This window comes from Urocampus carinirostris, chromosome 1, assembly GCF_059441175.1.
Source record: "Urocampus carinirostris isolate Australia breed hairy pipefish chromosome 1, RoL_Ucar_1.0, whole genome shotgun sequence".
In the NCBI taxonomy this organism is placed as follows: Eukaryota; Metazoa; Chordata; class Actinopteri; order Syngnathiformes; family Syngnathidae; genus Urocampus; species Urocampus carinirostris.
In genome coordinates, this window is record NC_142349.1 from 60,368,929 (window position 1) to 60,387,912 (window position 18,984).

The following is an 18,984-nucleotide window of genomic DNA, read 5'->3' on the forward strand; positions in this document are numbered from 1 at the left end:
AAGAGAAACGGAAAGAATGCGTTTTGCGGAGCAATTGATACTACTTTGGGGTTATTTCTAAGAACTGAATGCGGAAGGTTTTTTTTTTTTTAATACTTGTTGAAAACTTTAAACTTTAATGGGAATGATAGGGCAACTGTGGGTGTAGGTGGCGGTTTCATGCAATTGAAAGAATAAAAATAATCACAGAGCAACAAATAGGTCATACTAATATTAAAACTTGATAATTCGTTTCCCGAAGCTCAGTATAAATGCAATTTAGATTAAATATTTAGTGGAGCATGTGGAGGAGAACGAAAAAAAACAAACATTTTATTTTACTGATGTCCAGAGTTAAAGCTTTAACTCTGAGTTAACTGTTAAAACTGTCTTTAACTCAAAGGTAATGGGCACTTTAAAGCTTCATGTTAAAGCAATTTTCAAGCGTTAATGAAGAGTTAAAACACTTTTAACCCACTAAGAGCTGGCCTCCACATGCGTGGACATAAATGCACATCACACAAGAAAGTCGGGTATTAGGAGGTTAGATAAGTTAAAACAGCTTTAAAGCTTTAACTCGTGACGTAAAGCAACCTCAAAGTATTACCTTTAAAAAAATAAACCTTGTAATTTAGTTGTAAGAAAAAATAAACTAAGTTTTTTTGTTTTGTTTTTTAACATAAGCGGGAAGAGTATGAAGACATGTTTGTAAATTAGTGCTGTCAAGAGTTAAAGCTCTAAAGATTTAACTGAGTTAACAGTTGAAACTAGTTTTAACTCAAAAGTAATGGACACTTTAAAGTTTAAAGGTATTTTGACTCAATTAAAAAGCAGTTTAAAAGTTTTAACTCGGAGTTAAAACCGTTTAAAAACAAGAGTTAAATTAGCTTTAAAGCTTTAACTCAAGACGTAAAGCAACCCCCAAAAGAAATTATGTAATTTAGATGGAAGGAAAACAAGATAAACGTTTTGTTTTTCTCAACATTTGGTAGAAAAGGTACAGGATGATGAGAAACATTTTTTTTAGAGCCGCTAAGAGTTAAAGCTCTAAAGCCTTTACTAAGTTAACTTTGAAAACCGGTTTTAACTCAAAAAGCCTTTGAGGTTTAAAGCAATTTTATCTACATAGTGAAAGCAGCTTTTAAACATTAAGAGTCAACATTGTATTAAATACACAGTTAAGCAGCTTTAAAGCTTTAACTCTTGATTTATAGCAACATCGAACATACATTTTAAAAAGGATTTTGTAATTTATATAAAAAAAAAAAATACTTTTTTAAAACTGATATCAAAAGTTAAAGCTATAACACTTTCACTGAGTTAGCTGTTTAACCTCAAAGGCACTTTAGAGATCAAATCTGTTTAACTTCAAACTACCTTAACTGTTTTAAATCAACAGATAAAGCAGTGGTAAAACTTTAACTAATGACTTAAACCATCCCTAAAGCATTCTCAGTTAACCTCTTTGAGACTTGAATTTCTTGCTTGATAAGGATTTATGTCCATGCATGTGAAACCTAGTTCTTAGGAGGTTAAAGCTTTAATTCTGACAGCACTAGTGTATTTTTGATATATTTCACACAAGAGTTGAAGACAATAGAATTTGAAAAAAAAATTCCCAATCAGGGTGGTTATCGCGCAGACCCACAGTACGGAGGTCCACAGTTAAATTCTAGCTACCGCAGCCTCCCTATGCGGAGTTTGCATGTTCTCCCCGTGCCGGCGTGGGTTTCCTCCCGGCACCCTGGTTTCGTCTCACATTCCAAAACTGTCGAGTTAATTAGCCAGTCCAAATTGTCCCTAGGTGTGGATGAGTGAGTGAATAGTCCCATGCCCACTGGATGGAATGGGCTCCAACACCCCCGTGACCCTACTGGGGATAAGCGGCGCAGATAATGGAAAGTTTGTTAAATGAATGGATTTAGAAAAGCAATTGGTTTGAAAATGGATCCTCCCATATCTATAAAAAAAGTAATCATACATACATTTATTTCAGAAAAACAACAAAAATTCGAATAAACAAATGTGTGACATTTTTGGAGCCGAAAAATGGCAAAAATTGTATCCACAGTTACCATAAACGTGAGCTTTACCGGACCTGACATGTAATTCTGAAACCAAACAAAGCCTTAGACCGAGCAACAGTTGGACTTTCTGGAACACTGAGAAGGATCGTAGGGGGCGAGGGGCACCATAGGGTGAAAATCAAACACGATTAAAGCTCATCATAACGTCAGCAACCGTAAAAAGGAAAAGAACAAACTTTACAAATCATCCGTCCCATTTTGACATGCCTCCATCGTCTTGGTTTGTGGTACGTGGTGTGAAGGTGAAAGTGGGCGTGGTCTTCTACATGATGCTGATGCTGCGGTTGAGCTCACACTGGGCGTTGTTGTTGATGTTGGGGTTGACGTTGCGGTTGGTGACGCCGGACGGTGCCGCAGCGGGGCCGCCGGCGTCGTTGGGGCAGCCGTGCTGGAGCAAGATATCGGCGCATTCCTGGCTGCCGGCTCGCCGGGCGTACGAAAGGGGCGTCTGCCCGCGGGCGTCGCGGCTTTTTACGTCCACGCCGTACTATCAAAAAGGGAAAAGCGGGAAAAAATTGACGAGATTTTCAATTTCTGCTTCTCTCTGGGACATGAATGCTCCTTAAATTAGTCTAGTTCAGGGGTCTTCAACGTGGTGTTCTCAAGGTAGCCTCCCAAGACCCTCTGAGTCATAGTTTATTGTGATTTTCTAGGAAATTTGATTTCTAACTGGCATGATGTTTAGTGGATGACAAAGACTATTTTAACCTCTAATAATTAGGACCGACAAAATAAGGGTTCCTGCAGCTCAAGGCAAAAAAATTCAAGGCTTTTTAAGACGTTTTAATGCCTTATAAAATCCAATTTATGACCAAGTCAACCAAAAAAACAATTAAAACAAAAAACAAATATTTCTTGCACACATTAAATTGTGCCTCGTACTCGTTACCTAGCACAACTTTTTCCATGGCAAAAACTGACAGCGAATAGACACTTCCCATTATTTTTGCACATTTTTAAACGTTCCCAGGGTCCAAGGTAAACGTTTCTGTCCTAAGTTGATATGTGTATTGTTGGTAGACGTAACCAATGGGTCTGCTCTGAAAAGCCCGACTGAAACCACATCACCGTTTTGATAGTTCCATTATTGTGGTCATGCGATGTTGCCACAAATTGGTGAAATATTATGATCTGCATTGAAATGATCTGCATTTATATACCACTTTTCAAGTCAATGACTTCCCAAAGCGCTTTACATTGTGCTTCACATTTCCCAATAGCAGCCGTGATCTGTGCAGCCATGTAAGGCGCTAACCTGCTTATTGGGGGTAGTGGGGTTTAGTGTCATACCCAAGGACACTTTGACATGTAACATGGACAAGCCGGGATTCGAACTGGGATCCCTTAATCCTAAAACGATTGCTCTACCTCCTTAATTAATCAATCTTAAAAAAGATTGATTAATTAAAATTGATAAATGTTACTTCATCTTTTTTGTTTTCAAAACAAATATAAATCTTGTTAATGTATTCACATTCTTAAGACTTTGCAAAATTGGATTTTAAGACATTTTAAAGCCATTTGAGGCCTTATTTTCAGAATAATAAATCTAATGGCTTTTAAGACTTTTCAAGGATCCGCAGGAACCCTGGGAATATAGGGCAGGCCTGAAAACCCAAAATTGGTAAGAAATTTTAAAAGGTTCCTTATATACCACATAATACGATGGATAGGGTTGAAAATGCATACAGTATTTATACGCTTACATTACTAAATGAGGTTTTACGGTATACTACCGTATTTATGCAACGATTAATCAATTGAAAACATTGCTGATCTGATTGTAATCACCTTTGCAAGTCTGCAATATTTAAAACAGAATAATCCTATCAGATAGTTAAAACAATGCTAATGTTTAGCTAGAATAAATACATTAATCAATCACCCAAGACAAATACTGTTTATAAGAAAATCTTTTTACCAATTACTTTTGAAATAAACCAAATGTGTTGAAAGTTTGCAGTATAAATATTAGGAATTATACTTATAGTAATGCTAACACTAAAAACACACAAAAATAATGTAAAAAAACATGACAGGGACAAACATTAATTTCACATTTTATTACTTATATAATAACGCTAATGGTATTAATGCGAATAACAATAATAATAAAAAATGTAAACAAATCTATGACAAGGACAAGCTTTAATTTGTTGATAATAAAATAATTATGATAAAAAACACAAAATATAATATTTTCTTTTATTTTAAAGTTTTATCTTTTTATTTATAAATTTATATTTTCCAAAATGGTATAACGTAGCTGAAATTTTGTTATTTTTTATTATTGTTTTTAAAAAAACGAACCTTGATATGCACAAAAGGTCTTAAAAGTCTAAAATAGAAATGCAAAAGAGTGAAATCTTTCGAGAATTCTTCACAAATTCTTGGTTGAAAATAATAGAAAGTGAACAGTAAAATTTTAATAATAATAATAATAAAACTCTAAACGTTTACTAAAAAAATACCAGAAAATTATTTTTTTTCTTTTGATATTTTAATTATAGATTTAAAGAACCAATCTTAATCAATTTAATCAGTGTACAGTCCTTTCTACTGCAATCAGAATTTCTCATATTTCATATTCTTTCTATTAAGTAACCAAAGTCAGTATTCTTACTCTTTTAACCTTTTTCTTTTTAAAAATTAGAAATGTGTTTTATTTGAGGAATGTATTCTTTGGAGGTTATTTAGATACAGTGGATTTCCTTCCGTTCCCTCTAAAACCTCTCCAAACAAATCAATGAGTCAAGTGGGTTTGTTTCAAGCAGGTTTAGTGTCCTTGCCGCCACTTACCCATATGAGCAGCTGCGTGATGACCACGTTGGCCATGGCTGCAGAGAGGTGCAGGGCGGTGCGTCCGTCTCCATCCCCGTAGGTCTCGTTGACCTCCTCTTTGCTGCCGTGGGCCAGCAGAACCACTACCAGCCTCAGGTCGTCCTCCACCACCGCCCGCAGTAGCTGCTGGCCCAGCGGCACGTCCGACTGGGGAAGGGCCACCAAGAACAGCTTCTGCTCGTATTTGGCTCGGATCCAGCGCTCCTTTTCCTCCCTGAAGAGATGGAGGAACAGGTCAAGGTGTGCCACTGCTATCGGGCAGCAGTAGTTTAGGAGGTAGAGCGCTCGTTGCAGGTTCGATTCCTCAGAGTTGAATGTCAAAGTGTCCTTAGGTAAGACACTCAACCTTCTAATGCTCCCAACAAACAGGTAGACTCCGGAATTGGTGTGAGTGTGTGTGTGAATGGGTAAGTGTGAAGTACATATCAAAGCGCTTTGGGAGGTCTTCAGTGCCTGGTTAATAGTGCTATAGAAATGCCATTTACCATAAAATACAGCAAATTCTGGACTATAAAGCAATACTAATTAATAGGCCGCACGCTCAAATTTAAGATTTTGCTGTGTCATTTTGGGGTCATTTGAATTTGGCCTATGTTGTGATCATACATGTTAAGTTTCAGAAATGGGAAATCGGGAGATTTTTTTTTGGGGACGCGATTATTATTATTATTTGAAAAGAACAATAAAATTCGTTTTTCAATCTACTTTATTGTTATTTTATGTTTACATGTGATTATCTCATCTCATCTCATTAGCCGTACTGCTTATCCTCATTAGGGTCGCGGGGGGGCTGGAGCCCATCACAGCCATCTCCGGGCAGTGGGCAGGGGACACCCTAAACTGGTTGCCAGCCAATCGCAGGGCACACGGGGACAGACAACTCATTCGCTCATTCACACCTAGGGACAATTTGGACCGGCCAATTCACCTGAAATGCATGTTTTTGGAACGTGGAAGGAAACTGGAGTGCCCGGAGAAAACCCACGCAAGCACGGAGAGAACATACAAACTCCGCACAGGAAGTCTGGAGCTGGATTTGAACCCACGACAGGTTCCCATGACATGAACTGTGCCGCACAAGCGCTAACCACTGCGCTGCCGTGCTGCTCCCATGTGATTATTACTATGTTTAATTATTCAAAATTTTCTGGTGTTCTTTAACATAGGCATAGGTAGCACTCTTATTTGTCTGCTGCTCTCGAAAGAATGAGATCACGTGGAGTTCGAGATTATGATTGCCGAGTCTCGATCAAAGCTTTTTCCGGTGCAGAACGGCGAAAAAGACGATGATAAAGACTATGGATAATTCGGCTATATTTTAATCGGCAAAACTTTGTTCACATAAAAATTTCAGCGACCAAAAAAATTTAAAAAAAAAGAAATTTTTAGAAATCTGTAGATGTTGCTCTCAGATCGGTAGACGGGAGAATCGTAGCCAAAGCGGTAGTCTCCCGACCAAATTGGGGGACTTAACAAGTGTGATAGTTATTACAAAAACAAGCACATATTTACTACTGCACCGAAAGAAAACGTGAATGAGGGCTGCGTCAAGTAAAATGTGAGCCCTATATTTCTAGACCCTATGTTTTAAAAGGATAGTGGAATGTTTGGACGCGTTATAAGGAATGGGCAGGTCACCTGTATGATACGGCAGGGGTAAACCAGTGAGAGCTGTCGGGCCCTGCTGTTGAACAAAGGAATGTGTTGTGTCACCCTAACCCGAGTGACTTGGCCGCTTTCTTGTGTCCCGTTTCATCTGGAGGGACGAAAGCGTGACCAACTTAGGTGCCGAGGTGTCTAACTTGTTTTGGGTGTTTGGGCATTTGGGTTGGCCATGGTCCAAAAAATGTTGTGTGTGTTTTTTGCTATTGTTTTCCCTTTTATTTTCTTTGTTATTGTATGTGTTTGGCTTGCTTTCGGTCACCCCTCTTGAGGGATATGACCAAGGTAGATAGATAGATAGAATAAATATTTATAGACGACAGCAGGAGGGCCACAATACTGTGGAGAATGGTGCGAGATTGCAACACCAAAGTGTCTTTTTGTGTTGTTGGCAGGGTTGGGTAGGGTTTACTTAAACATGATTACTTTCAATTACTTTTAGATTACTCCAATACCAAATATGCTAATAAAAGACAAAATAAACTAAATATGAATAAAATTATGACTCACAACACGTGGTAAGCTTTCTCTCCTGGCTTTGATCTCTTTGATCTCCGGCAAAACTAACATAAAATGCGACAGAAACAAAATGAAAATAAATCCAAACAGATTGCCAACATCATTTTTGCCGTACCATGTATTCCGTTACTCCCCAAGCCTGCACAAAATTTAGTAATTTTATTCATATTTAGTTTCTTTTGTCTTTTATTAGCATATTTGGTAATCCAAAAGTAATTGAAAGTAATCAGGTTAAAGTAACCCTAACCAACCCTGGTTGTTGGTAGTTGCCGCAATAATGGACCAAATTGCATTCGCTTGTATTCATTTAACTAGCATTGAGGCTGATGATACAGGAAGTTAAGTGTAGTGTTTTTGATTGAAAACTGCTGTTGAATTCGGATGTATACATTGAGGACTTAATTTGTAGGAGACAAACAGTATTGTGTGTATGATTATAGCAAGTATTGTGAGTTTGTTATAAATACTCAATAAAATCTCTCTCTCCCGACGCAGCCTCAGTCGCTTCCCGGACCCAACAACAATCCAAGGCGCACACACTAGTTATCAGCATTTCTTTGCGCTCTCCTGACTTGCCTCTGAGACCGATTTAAATGATGAATTTATTTTCAATGCAACTAGCTGTAAAAACTATCTGTCGGCATGCTTCACTGTTTGTCTTTGTGGCCACATTGACTGGTGCGCCCGACCCGCTGTTTGACTGGCATCAGCCCATCACAGTCGCGCACACATGCAGTCACGTCCACCCAATGAACAAACACATTCAACCCGCCCCCATGATAGCATTTGCTCTCAGCTGCCTGATGCAGAAAACAATGCAAGATACGTTGGTATCAATGACAATAAAGACAATTTAATTCAAACTCCGCAAAGCAGTGAACCAATGATAACCAAAGCGCAAAGTAGCGAGGGTACTGTGTTTGCTAGGTGTGTCTTAGGTTAAAATATTTGCATACTGGTCAATCAACATGGCATTCTTCGTATTCCAAATCGGGGGCTGGTAGTTCACGCAGAGGAAATGACGGACATTTCTGTTTACCCGAACCTGTGGCAAATTGTCGAGAAACTCGTTATACAAAGCCTTTTTTGTCAGAGGTTGCAGATTAGGTCACTCCTTGTTCCCTTATGTTACGTTAACTCTCTGCTAAAAACTCTTTAATCTTAGCTCTAGTCCTACTTGATGATTATAAAAATAATCAAGAGGTAGTAAAGAATTGCAAAGATCTGCCCAGAAAATTATAGAACCAGTGAAGCCTGAGGGTGACGTGGAATAAGTGGGGGAGAGGGGTCGATTTCTAAAGGTTACACGTCTTCTCTGCTTGCGTTTTAGGCGGACAATACCACTTTTTTATTTTTTTCATCATCGGGCGTCTGTCAGTCGGAAACGGTGGACGCCCTCCCACAAAAGAAGCCGTGTGTCTGGGCGCCACCCAGGGGAGACCCGGTGGTCCGGTGCTATCGATTTGCTCGGAATGGTCAAGGGGGGGGGGGGCTCCTTCAAAACCATCCGGAAGCCAGAGAATAGAACACTGGAGAAAGCTCTGTCCTCTATCGTCATCTTTTGCTCTCCATCTCAATCGTTTTCGGCCGAGTATACAGATAAAAAAAAAAAATCAATATAAAATTGTGAATGACTGAGCATGCCCAGTGAGCCTCTGACCTCCTGGCCCCCTGAGCTGCCGATAAAACTGGCGGAGGCCGTTGTTCGCTAGTGCGGATGAGTGACAGAAGTTAGCGTTTCGGAGCGACAAGATTCTCCAGGGAGTTGACATTCGCCGGCTTTCATTTCCTTTCACACTCTGGGACATTTAGCCGCGCTGCTAATGAAAGATTCTGTGGCGCTATCTGCCTTAACAGAAGTAATAATACTCTGTGAAGATTGACGTGGGAATTTCCTAACAATGTCATCAGCCTAATATAATAATTGAGGTGTTTTTTTGACTCACCATTGCAATAGTACACATCATTGAAAGTGATTTTATACTTATAGAACATAATTCCGGACTACAGAGCGCACTGGATGAAAAGCCGCAGGCTCAACTTTAAGAACGTAACTCAATTTTGTCTTTTAAGAGCCGCATTGCATTTAAATCACAGGGCTCACGCAGCCATAACAATGTACTAATTCATATCCTTTGCTTACATTGAAGCCTGGCGCACACCTGGAACGATCTTCAAGAATTTAGCGTCCAAAACTTTGTTTAAGAAATGCCTGACGCCATTTCAACTGTGTCGTTTTAAATTTGGCTCAGAGTTGTTTACGTCATGTGTTTTCGTATCATGTGACCATTCAAGATGGCGATTACAACGACGCGCACATACTGCGCCGAAGGGAAGCGCTTATGAGGGTTGCATCACATAAAATGTGAGCCCTCTATTTCTAGATGACAGAACCAGGGCAACCATGCTGAGGAGAATAGTGCCAGATTACAACACAGAAGTGTCTTTTTGTGTTGTTGTCATTGGCGGTTGCCGTGGTACTGGACATAATTGCAATCGCTTGGTATTTTTCTTAGGGGATAAAAGCGACCTGACATTGATGCAAATGATGAAGAAAGAGAACTTACATTACTATACAATTCAGATCTTTGTAAATATTCAATAAAGTAATGTTAAACCTTCTGTTTTGCTCCTGTTATGTATTATATGAATAATGTTAGAAAAAAATTGAAAGATTACTTCTCTTAAAGGGCATCATAAATGTTTCAGACAGTTCCGCGTAGCAGCTCACCTTTTTCCGACATGCCTCCAGGAAGAAAAAAAGCGCTGTATTCAAAGGCGCAGTGTTCAAAATGTATCAAAAGAGTAGTCAGAATTTAGAGTATATTAAAAATCGTATTTCAGAATGGATAAGAAAGGTTTTCACATTTGAAAATGTTTTTCCTATTATAATTTCCGAGTGTTATTTTTAAGTTGAAAGTGATTCTAAGATCATGCTACCACTTAAAAAAATGCAATCAAGAATCATCTAAAACATTAATGTACAAATTTGGTTTACATATAACATTCAATATTTGTAACAATCAACAGATTTGCAGTTTTTATAGAAGGATCCTGAGTTTGCTATCAACTAGCGTAGCAATCCCTAGTTTTTTTGTATTGAAGAGGATAACTTTAGAATCTGGTACCTTACATACTGTATACCACCCTTAATCCATAAGCAAGATTCACATAATGACAAAAAACCATTAATCTACAATTAGTGTTAATTTAAAATTCCACATCCCCAAACTTTTTTCCCAATGTAAGATAATTCACATTTTTTTAAGGATAACTTGTGCCGAAAATGGATGGACTATTTTTTTTTTAATTTACCTGGAAAATGGAAAAAAAGAAATACATTAAAAACATATATGTTCAAAATGAGCAAAATCATCTGCCAAACTTTACTTTATTCATCCCCGTAGGGAAATTCACACTTCCAGCAGTATCCTTGTGTTGAAAATAAAACAATAATAAATTATTAATATATACATCGGACACAGGCCCTGGCATTATTATTATTATTTCATACATTTGATCAGATCACTAAATGAATAAAGTGTGCTAAATAATCAGCTTTTGTCTAGAGATCGTTCTGATGAATTTTGTCGTAAAATATATGGTGTGGCTCGCTCTCAAAAAATAAATAAATAAGATAAAAACTAAACCTAAATATTTTGGCTTTTATGGCTCCTTGGGTCAAAAAGGAACCCCGACCCCTGTCATAAAGCCTTTTTTTCATCGGTCATTGCACATTTACTGAGACATGTGACCCACTGGATTTCATTGTACACTGAACAGAAGATAAAGTATACACTCTTGGGATATTTGTATATCAAAACAGTATCAGGGGGCGTGAGGAGATTTATATATAATACATTAAGCCTGATGAGAAGAAAAAAAAACGAGGATTCAACGTGGAAGACTAAGCGCTAATTGATGAACTACGAAAACCTCGTAAAGCCACTCATGTCGATAAGCATACGCTTCATTTTTGTCACGGCCATTGGGAAAAAGCCTCGGAAAATGCCGTCGCCCTCGCTCAAACATAAGGAGCCCCTTTTCTCAGGATCGGCGCCATTGTGCCTACGACAATAGCGCGCTAATGGCAGGCAATTGGCCACTTTTATGGTGTTAGACCATCAATCCCTCGTCACTCACCGTGTGAGAGGGGACAAGCCTGTTAGCAAATCAATTGGCCTCAAAGCAGGAAGGGGCCGTGCCGCCCTCCTCTCCCATTTCCGGCGAGAGAGAACTTCATTCTTGGGCCAACAAATTAAGTTGAAAAACGCTATATGATTTACAACCCTTGGGACGGGGCTCCGAATGTAAATCAGCGGGCTCCCAAACTTTGAATGAGAGACTGAATGTGTCGGACGGGTGAATTGGAAGAAGTTAAATGAGGCAGAAAGTTAACGCTGAAATGCCAAACGGGAAGAAAAAGGCCTGCGAGAGCCATTAAGAGGACGTCAAGAGCTTGCACAAAGCGGCCCGGAGGACACTTTTCCAACAAAACAAACCTGGGGAGATGTGGGCAGAGGGAAGACTCCCTCACCCAGAGGCTTTGAGAAAAATTGTGTAATTTTCTTAAATATACCTGAGACAAAAGTACAAGGTTTGAATATATGACATAGTGGCTGTTTTTATTTGTGGTTTAGCTTCACTTTAATGTTAGATTGACACTTAAACTTTCAAAAAGTAATAGATTAATCAACAACTAACTGATAAGTTTATTGATTGGTTAAGTTTAAATACGTTTTAAAAGCCCTCCCTTGAACCCTTTCTTTGTATCAAATCACCTTTAAGGTTGTGGTATTCAGGGAACCACATCAGCTACTTAGTCCATGTGACAAACAGTGGGCAACACCATCAGAGGGGACATTGGACCCTACGAAGAACTGTTGTCAACTGTGAGTGGATGGAAACTTCAGTGGTATGGTCCCGTCACAAGATCATCAGGAGGTGTAGATGTGTATATACCGTAAATTCCGGACTATAAGCTGCTACTTTTCCCCCAAACTTTCAACCCTGCGGCTTATTCAGTGATGCGGCCAATTCATGTAATCTTTCAAACGGCCGCCAGCGGCGCTCGAGTACAAAAGGTAAGATTTAGACCGGTGGAATATATGCGCCGAGGAAGACTGCAACTTCACTAAAACTGGCCGCGTGCGAAAGGCAACTTTTTCGCAAGTCTGCCAGTGGATCCTTACAGCGTGGGGCAGCATCAAAAAATCCACCATAACCAACGGGTTCCGAAAAGCCAGTCTGCTGCGTGCCGGAGAGGAGGGCACAGAATCAGGAGTGGATGAAAGTTCCAGCGACAATGAGAGTGCGAGTCCGGCTGCGGGAGCGTGGGACAACGTCTATATTACACTGTTTCTTTCCGACACTGAGGAAGACGACTTTGATGGCTTCAGTTCTAAGGAGGAAGATGAGGACGGTTTACCGTGATTTTTACAAGTACGGTATGTTTTTTTAACAGACCTGTTTACTGTGTTGCGAGCGTGTTGCTAGCGTGTTGCTACCATTAACTGCCCTGTCAGGCACCGTTTGGAATGAAAGTTATATTATTATTATTAAACCTTTGAAAACTCTCCCAGTGTATCGTCTTTCTTTGTAAATATGTGTAACCATGTATAATATGTATTTGCAACTGTATATTTTTGTAATATATTTATTTGTATATATTTTGGACACTTATTCTGATATGTCTTGCACGGGCCTGTGTGTGTGTGTGTGTGTGTGTGTGTGTGTAGGAATCTCTTCCTAGTTCTCGTGTAAACATTCTATACTGTGTATCCAGCACACGGAGTACTTTGACATTCAATTCAGTCGGTGTAAAGTGTAAAGAAGAGGCGAGCCGTTTCATTTAAAATGAAAGTGGGATAAGAAAGCTATATGCGGTTGAGAAAATGGTTGGATCGCTTTTTTTCAGCCACTTTTTACCATGGAGGAGGAAGTCGCCTAACTCTTGAAGCCCATCTTCCAAAAGTAAGTTAAACTTCACTTTATTTATCTTTATAGAGGATATTATTTTATGAAAGGTTTATTTCCTAATACAAAACAATACAGGTTACTTATACAAGCCCTAAACACATATATATATATATATATATATATATATATATATATATATATATATATATATGTGTATATATATATGTGTATATATATCGTTCGTAAGTAGGGCAGCCTTTGTATTTGCTGGATTTGATTGTAAATCACGATAAGGGCCGATTATCTTTGTGGTTGGAACCCGACTTTATTGGTCACAAATGACTAGAGTTAATGCTTTTGAAAAACATTTAGCATTCGTGTTATTTTTACACAATATCTACGTATTACTGACCAATTTGAGGCATCTGTATTTTTTGCAGAAGATTGTTTCAGGTTGACCTCAGCGATTTAATGTAAAGAATGAACATTTTTGCCAAATTCCTGACAAATGAGTTAAAGCTGTAACTAAATAATTATTTTTCACAATATTCTGTTTCAGAATACAGATATCGAAAAAATAACATTTTTAGTTTACATAGTACAACTCATAAAATAATCAACAGATTAATAATAATCGTCTATTGAAGCCCTTTTAATTCCAAATAAGAGAGAAACAACGCAAAACTCTAAATAGAACGTTTCATATAACAAAAAAAATTGCAAAATTAACATTCGATATTGAATAAATATTCTTTATTTATCTATTTTTAGAGAAGGGCAGCATTGACAGTCAAGTCTCGCCTCAAATTGACTTAAATGTACTTGAAATATCTATTTTTTTTTCGAAAAGGACTATTCAATATCTACTTTGTTTTTTTCCAAAGTGCGTCACTAGGTGCAAAACCGTGCCAGAAATGTTTTAACACCGCTATGCGGTCAGTATCACCAGCAACTAAGATGCTTGTTAAAACTTGGCATTATAAAATGTGTTTTCATCAGTTTCCTAGCAACACTTTTCATGACATGCACGTGATCACAACACCCTACATTCATCATGCGGTAAAAATTCCAAGTAGTCACCTAGCGGACATAAATATTATTTTGTTGGACAACGACATGACTTTACAGTGCAAAGTAATAACAATGATAATAATACATCAGCTAGACATAGACGGAACATATTTCAACATTCTTGTTTGGCTGACAAATCATTTTTGGACGAACTAATTCTACTTCATTTTAAGAACTTTTTTTTTTCAATTCATAAAAATAATACTCACTTAAATTGAGCAAACTTAACTGCAATATTAGACAATTTGACTCATTTTCTTGTATTATTACTTGACTCCCCCTCAAAAGACTACAATGCAAAAAATAAATAAATAAATAAATTCTATGAGCTTTTTTTCATAATTACTATTATTATGAAAAAACTGCTAAATTTACAATATACAGCAAGTGGAAAATCATTTTCTCATTTTATCAAAATGTGTCAAATAAGAAAGTTAATATTTAAAATGAGGTACAGTACAAGCTAAAAGAACAGGGAGATTGCACATGAAAATATATTTATCTGCAAATTTTACAAAATGTTCCTATATTTCTAGCTCAAATATTTTTCAAGATGATCACAATTTTACAATATTTATTTCTTTTCATTACTTATGAAATGTAAATGTATTACATTTCCTTATTTCATATAAAAATAATACTTGCAGTATAGAATTATATGATAGCAGATTGTTTTATTATTTTACCAGGAAAACAAATGACAATAATAAAAAATTTGAAAAAATAATCTAAAAATAGTCGTCATTTATTTTGGTTTTATTGATTATTTTCATGTGTCGCAAGGCAGCTAGGTGCGGAGGTTCAGGGTTCAAGTCCAGCTACCGCAGCCTCCCCGTGTGGAGTCTGCATGTTCTACCTGTGCTTGCGTGTGCCCTGTGACTGGCTGGCAACCAGTTCAGGGTGTCACCTGCCCACTGCCCGAAGATAGCTGGGATGGGCTCCAGTACCCCCGCAACCCTACTGACGGTAAGCGGTGCAGATAATGGGATAGATGGATTATTTTCATTACTTAGATTATTAAAAAGTACTTAAAATATTTTTTTCATATTTTGCTAGCGAACAAATTAAGATTAAATACATTTTGAAAAATAATCTGAAAGATCATTTTATTTCTATAAAATGTCTATAAAAACATAATACTCAAAATGAGCAAAATTATATGACAGTAGATTTTATTACTTATCTTGCACAAAACAAATTCCTATTTAATTTAATTTAAATTAAAATAATGATTTTTTTTCATGATCGTACATGATTATTCCTTTCCTTTTTTTGTCTAAAATGAGCTAAATTATTTTTTTGCAAGGAAAACCATTTACAATATAATCAAACTAATGTATAACATTTAAAATGAGCATAATTATTAGAAAAGTCAAGATTTTTTATGGTATATTAAATAACCATGTTTAGGGACTTTTAATGGTTAACCAAACAAATAATAGCAACTGAGAGGACAACTTGGCTAAAGGATTTTGGGTAAAGAGTAAAAATGGCATTTGAAAGACGATTTGATAGACAATCATAGACAAAAATAAAGTGTACTACTGTGTGTTAAAGTGTGTTGCCATTCCGAATTAGTCCCCCGTCATGCTCTACAAGCTCTAACAATGCGAACCCAATCACACCGCTAAAGCCTGAAAAAAAAGTAGAAAGTTAGAAGGTGAAAGGAAGTGAAATGGTAATCCCTGCTTGTGTCTTTTGTTTGGCACAGAAGCGCAAACCAAACAGCGCTTGGCTTTAGACAGTGGCCAGAGGAAGCGGCACGCTTTTGAAAAGGACACTTCCTCACCGCGGGAGGCACAAAAATAAAATCAGCAGATTTAGCATGTCAAAGTGCAGGGGGAAGATGAGGGAGGGCGGATTCTAGAGCAGTGGTTCTTAACTGTTCTGACTTCAGGACCCACGATTCCAAATCAAGAAAAAATAAATAAATACAATTTTCCATTTTCTCGAGTGAAAGGATTGTGCAGTTTAAAGCAGAGACAGCAGAATACGACTTTGAGTACCGTATATAATAGCATATTAGCAGGGTTGGGTAGGGTTACTTTAACTGGATTACTTTCAATTACTTTTGGATTACTCCAATACCAAATATGCTAATAAAAGAGAGAAGAAACTAAATATGAAATGATCTGCATTTATATAGCGTTTTTCAAGTCAATGAGTTCCCAAAGCGTGCTCCACATTTCCCAATAGCGGCCTTGTATTGCAGCCATGTAAGACGCTAACCCTTGATCCCAAGACGAGCGCTCTACCTCCTGAGCTACTGCTGCCCCAATGAATAAAATTACTAAATTTTGTGCAGGCTTGGGGAGTAACGGAATACATGGAACGGCAAAAATGATGTTGGCAAGCTGTTTGGATTTATTTTCATTTTGTTTCTGTCGCATTTTGTGTTAGTTTTGCCGGGGATAAAAGAGATCAAAGCCAGGAGAGAAAGCTTACCACGTGTTGTGAGTCATAATTTTATTCATATTTAGTTTATTTTGTCTTTTATTAGCATATTTGGTATTGGAGTAATCCAAAAGTAATTGAAAGTAATCCAGTTAAAGTAACCATACCAACCCTGCATATTAGCCTAAATCGCACAAAAGTGCCCCCCCCTAAGTTCAGCTTTAAAATAGCAACAAATCAAAAGAAAATCAAAATATTGATAAAACGTGTAACGGTATTTTTTTATTTTGTAGGTAACAAAGATTTATATACTGGAAAAAAAAGGTAAATGGTAAAATGCAAAATGGACTGCATCTATATAGCACTTTACTAGTCACTCAGGACCTCCAAAGCGCTTTACAATACACTTCACACTTTACCCATTCACACACACCGATAGCACAGTCAGCCATGCAAGGAGACTGCCTGCATATCAGAGCCATTAGAGCAGGGGTTGGGAACCTTTTTGACCCAAAGAGCCATAAAAACAAAAATATTTGTATTTAATTGTTTATTTTTTGGGGAGAGAGAGACACACCATTTAACAACTCGACAAGATTCAACAAAACCACCAAATCCGCTTTCCAGACAAAAGCTAATTCTTCAGTACACTTCATTTCACTGTTTGTCATTTAAGGATTTGATCAAATCTATGAAATAATAAAAATGCCAGAGCCTGTGTCCTACATGAATATAAATATACAGTACCACTTAAAATCTGTCTCCGTCACGCAGTCAATTTTGTCCGAAAGAATGGTTTCAAAACCAGGAGTGAGCAAAGTTCTTTTGAAAATAATTTCACAAAGTACTACAAACGAGAATACAGACATATTTATTTTCAGTGCAGATGGCGCTGGGCCAGGAGGACTTGGAGTAATGACTGCACGTGCCCCGTGTAAGGCTCTACCCATTCCTACCGCTCACCCAATCAAATTGCTCTGGGTGCTTTACTAGAGCTTCTGGGAGTTTAAATTGTTGTGTGGCTTTTCATCATGAAAAGTCTCAAAAATTAACATAGATTTTGTAATAAACCTTCATATAAAGGATTATTTAGGGATTTGCACCCTTGTGTCATATATATATATATATATATATATATATATATATATATATACTTGCGAGTGACATGGCTGCTTTCTTGTGTCCCTACCTACCTACCTACCTACCTACCTACCTACCTACCTACCTCCCTCCAGTAGGTAGGTACTGGTCCAAACCCTCGAAGCAGTCTGTATTGTTATGGCTTTGCACGTGCATCAATCGAATCCGTACTTAAAAGAACATTAAATAATTGCGCAAATTCCATTTTATCTCTGAGCCATATGTACTTATAAAAAGAGCAATGGATTCCGGACCCCAGCATTAGGGATTCAGTGTCTTACCCAAGGACACTTCAATATTTAACTCGGAGGAGCCGGGAAACGAACCCGCAAACTATTTGGTCGACTACTCCATCTCCTGATCCACTTACTGAAAGAAATCCAAATATGGATAAATCGTGTACCAAAACCACACTAATAATTAATTGAGGGTAGATTATAAAGATTAATAAAAGGGTAAAAACCTAACAAAATAACATTTTAAAATCATTTAATGTACCTGGAGGCAAAACTTCAATGGGAGTAGTATACCATTTTCATATTCTCCAATCGTTTCCTTCTTTGACTCATCATTGTGTCACTCAATACACAATTAAAATGCGTGTGGTCCCTCTCAAAAACAAGTGAGACGGCGCCAATTGACTAAATGGAAGAAAAGATAGAGCAGCGCATTATCGCCATCTACTGTCATGGAGTGCAATTGACATTCTGTTTTCATTTTCTTACAACCCACTGAAATTTGGTCCGCAATCCACTTTGGGGTCATGATTCACCAGTTGAGAAACACTGTTCCATAGCTAGGGTGGATTTAAGACATTGGACATTGGTGGTTACTTTTATATATCAATTTCGGCAGCCCGGAGAGCATGCTTGTTCCCCGTTTACTTGTCGCTCGGGGGACCGGGGGGAAGAGCGCCGAGTTCGCAATAAAAATGCCAGTGTTGCATCCAGCTGAAGAACAAGCTGTGTTTACGCCAGCCTTCCTGGTAACTGCCGTTTAAGTCCTATGGTAAACATCCAAACACTAAGACCTTCTTCAGATTGTTGCAGTAAGGAAATTCCCATCGAGACACGGTGTCCCCTTTCCTTTGAATACCCTTACAAAGCAGATCAGCTTCTTCTATACTTCTATTAAAGCTCTTTGTTGAGCAATCGCTCCCTGACCCCGACTTAATGAAGTGGCAAACGGGAGAATGATTTTCCTCCACGCCGGCCCACGGAGTCAAGAACACATGACTGGATTCAAATAAAGACCGACAATTCGGGACAATTAGTCAAGCCTTTAAAAGACCATCAGAGATTTATCGGAAGAGAAAACCGAGGTGCCGCATCGGCCAGTCGGAAGGGGAGGATGCCCGTCCCGATGACAACAA

At 38.0% G+C, this 18,984-nt stretch overlaps 1 protein-coding gene across 1 annotated transcript in view; it reads right to left on the bottom strand.

Annotated features, from left to right (window-relative positions):
• Positions 1–359: 359 nt before the first annotated feature.
• LOC148376454 (arf-GAP with GTPase, ANK repeat and PH domain-containing protein 3-like) overlaps positions 360–18,984 on the bottom strand; it is a 165,608-nt gene continuing 146,983 nt past the window's right edge. Inside the window, exons 17-18 of the mRNA XM_088347315.1 lie at positions 4,866–5,121; positions 360–2,553 (exon numbers count right to left, since the gene is read on the bottom strand). Coding sequence (XP_088203441.1) covers positions 2,329–2,553; positions 4,866–5,121 — 481 coding nt within the window. The 3' untranslated portion in view covers positions 360–2,328. The remainder of the gene's footprint in view (positions 2,554–4,865; positions 5,122–18,984) is intronic.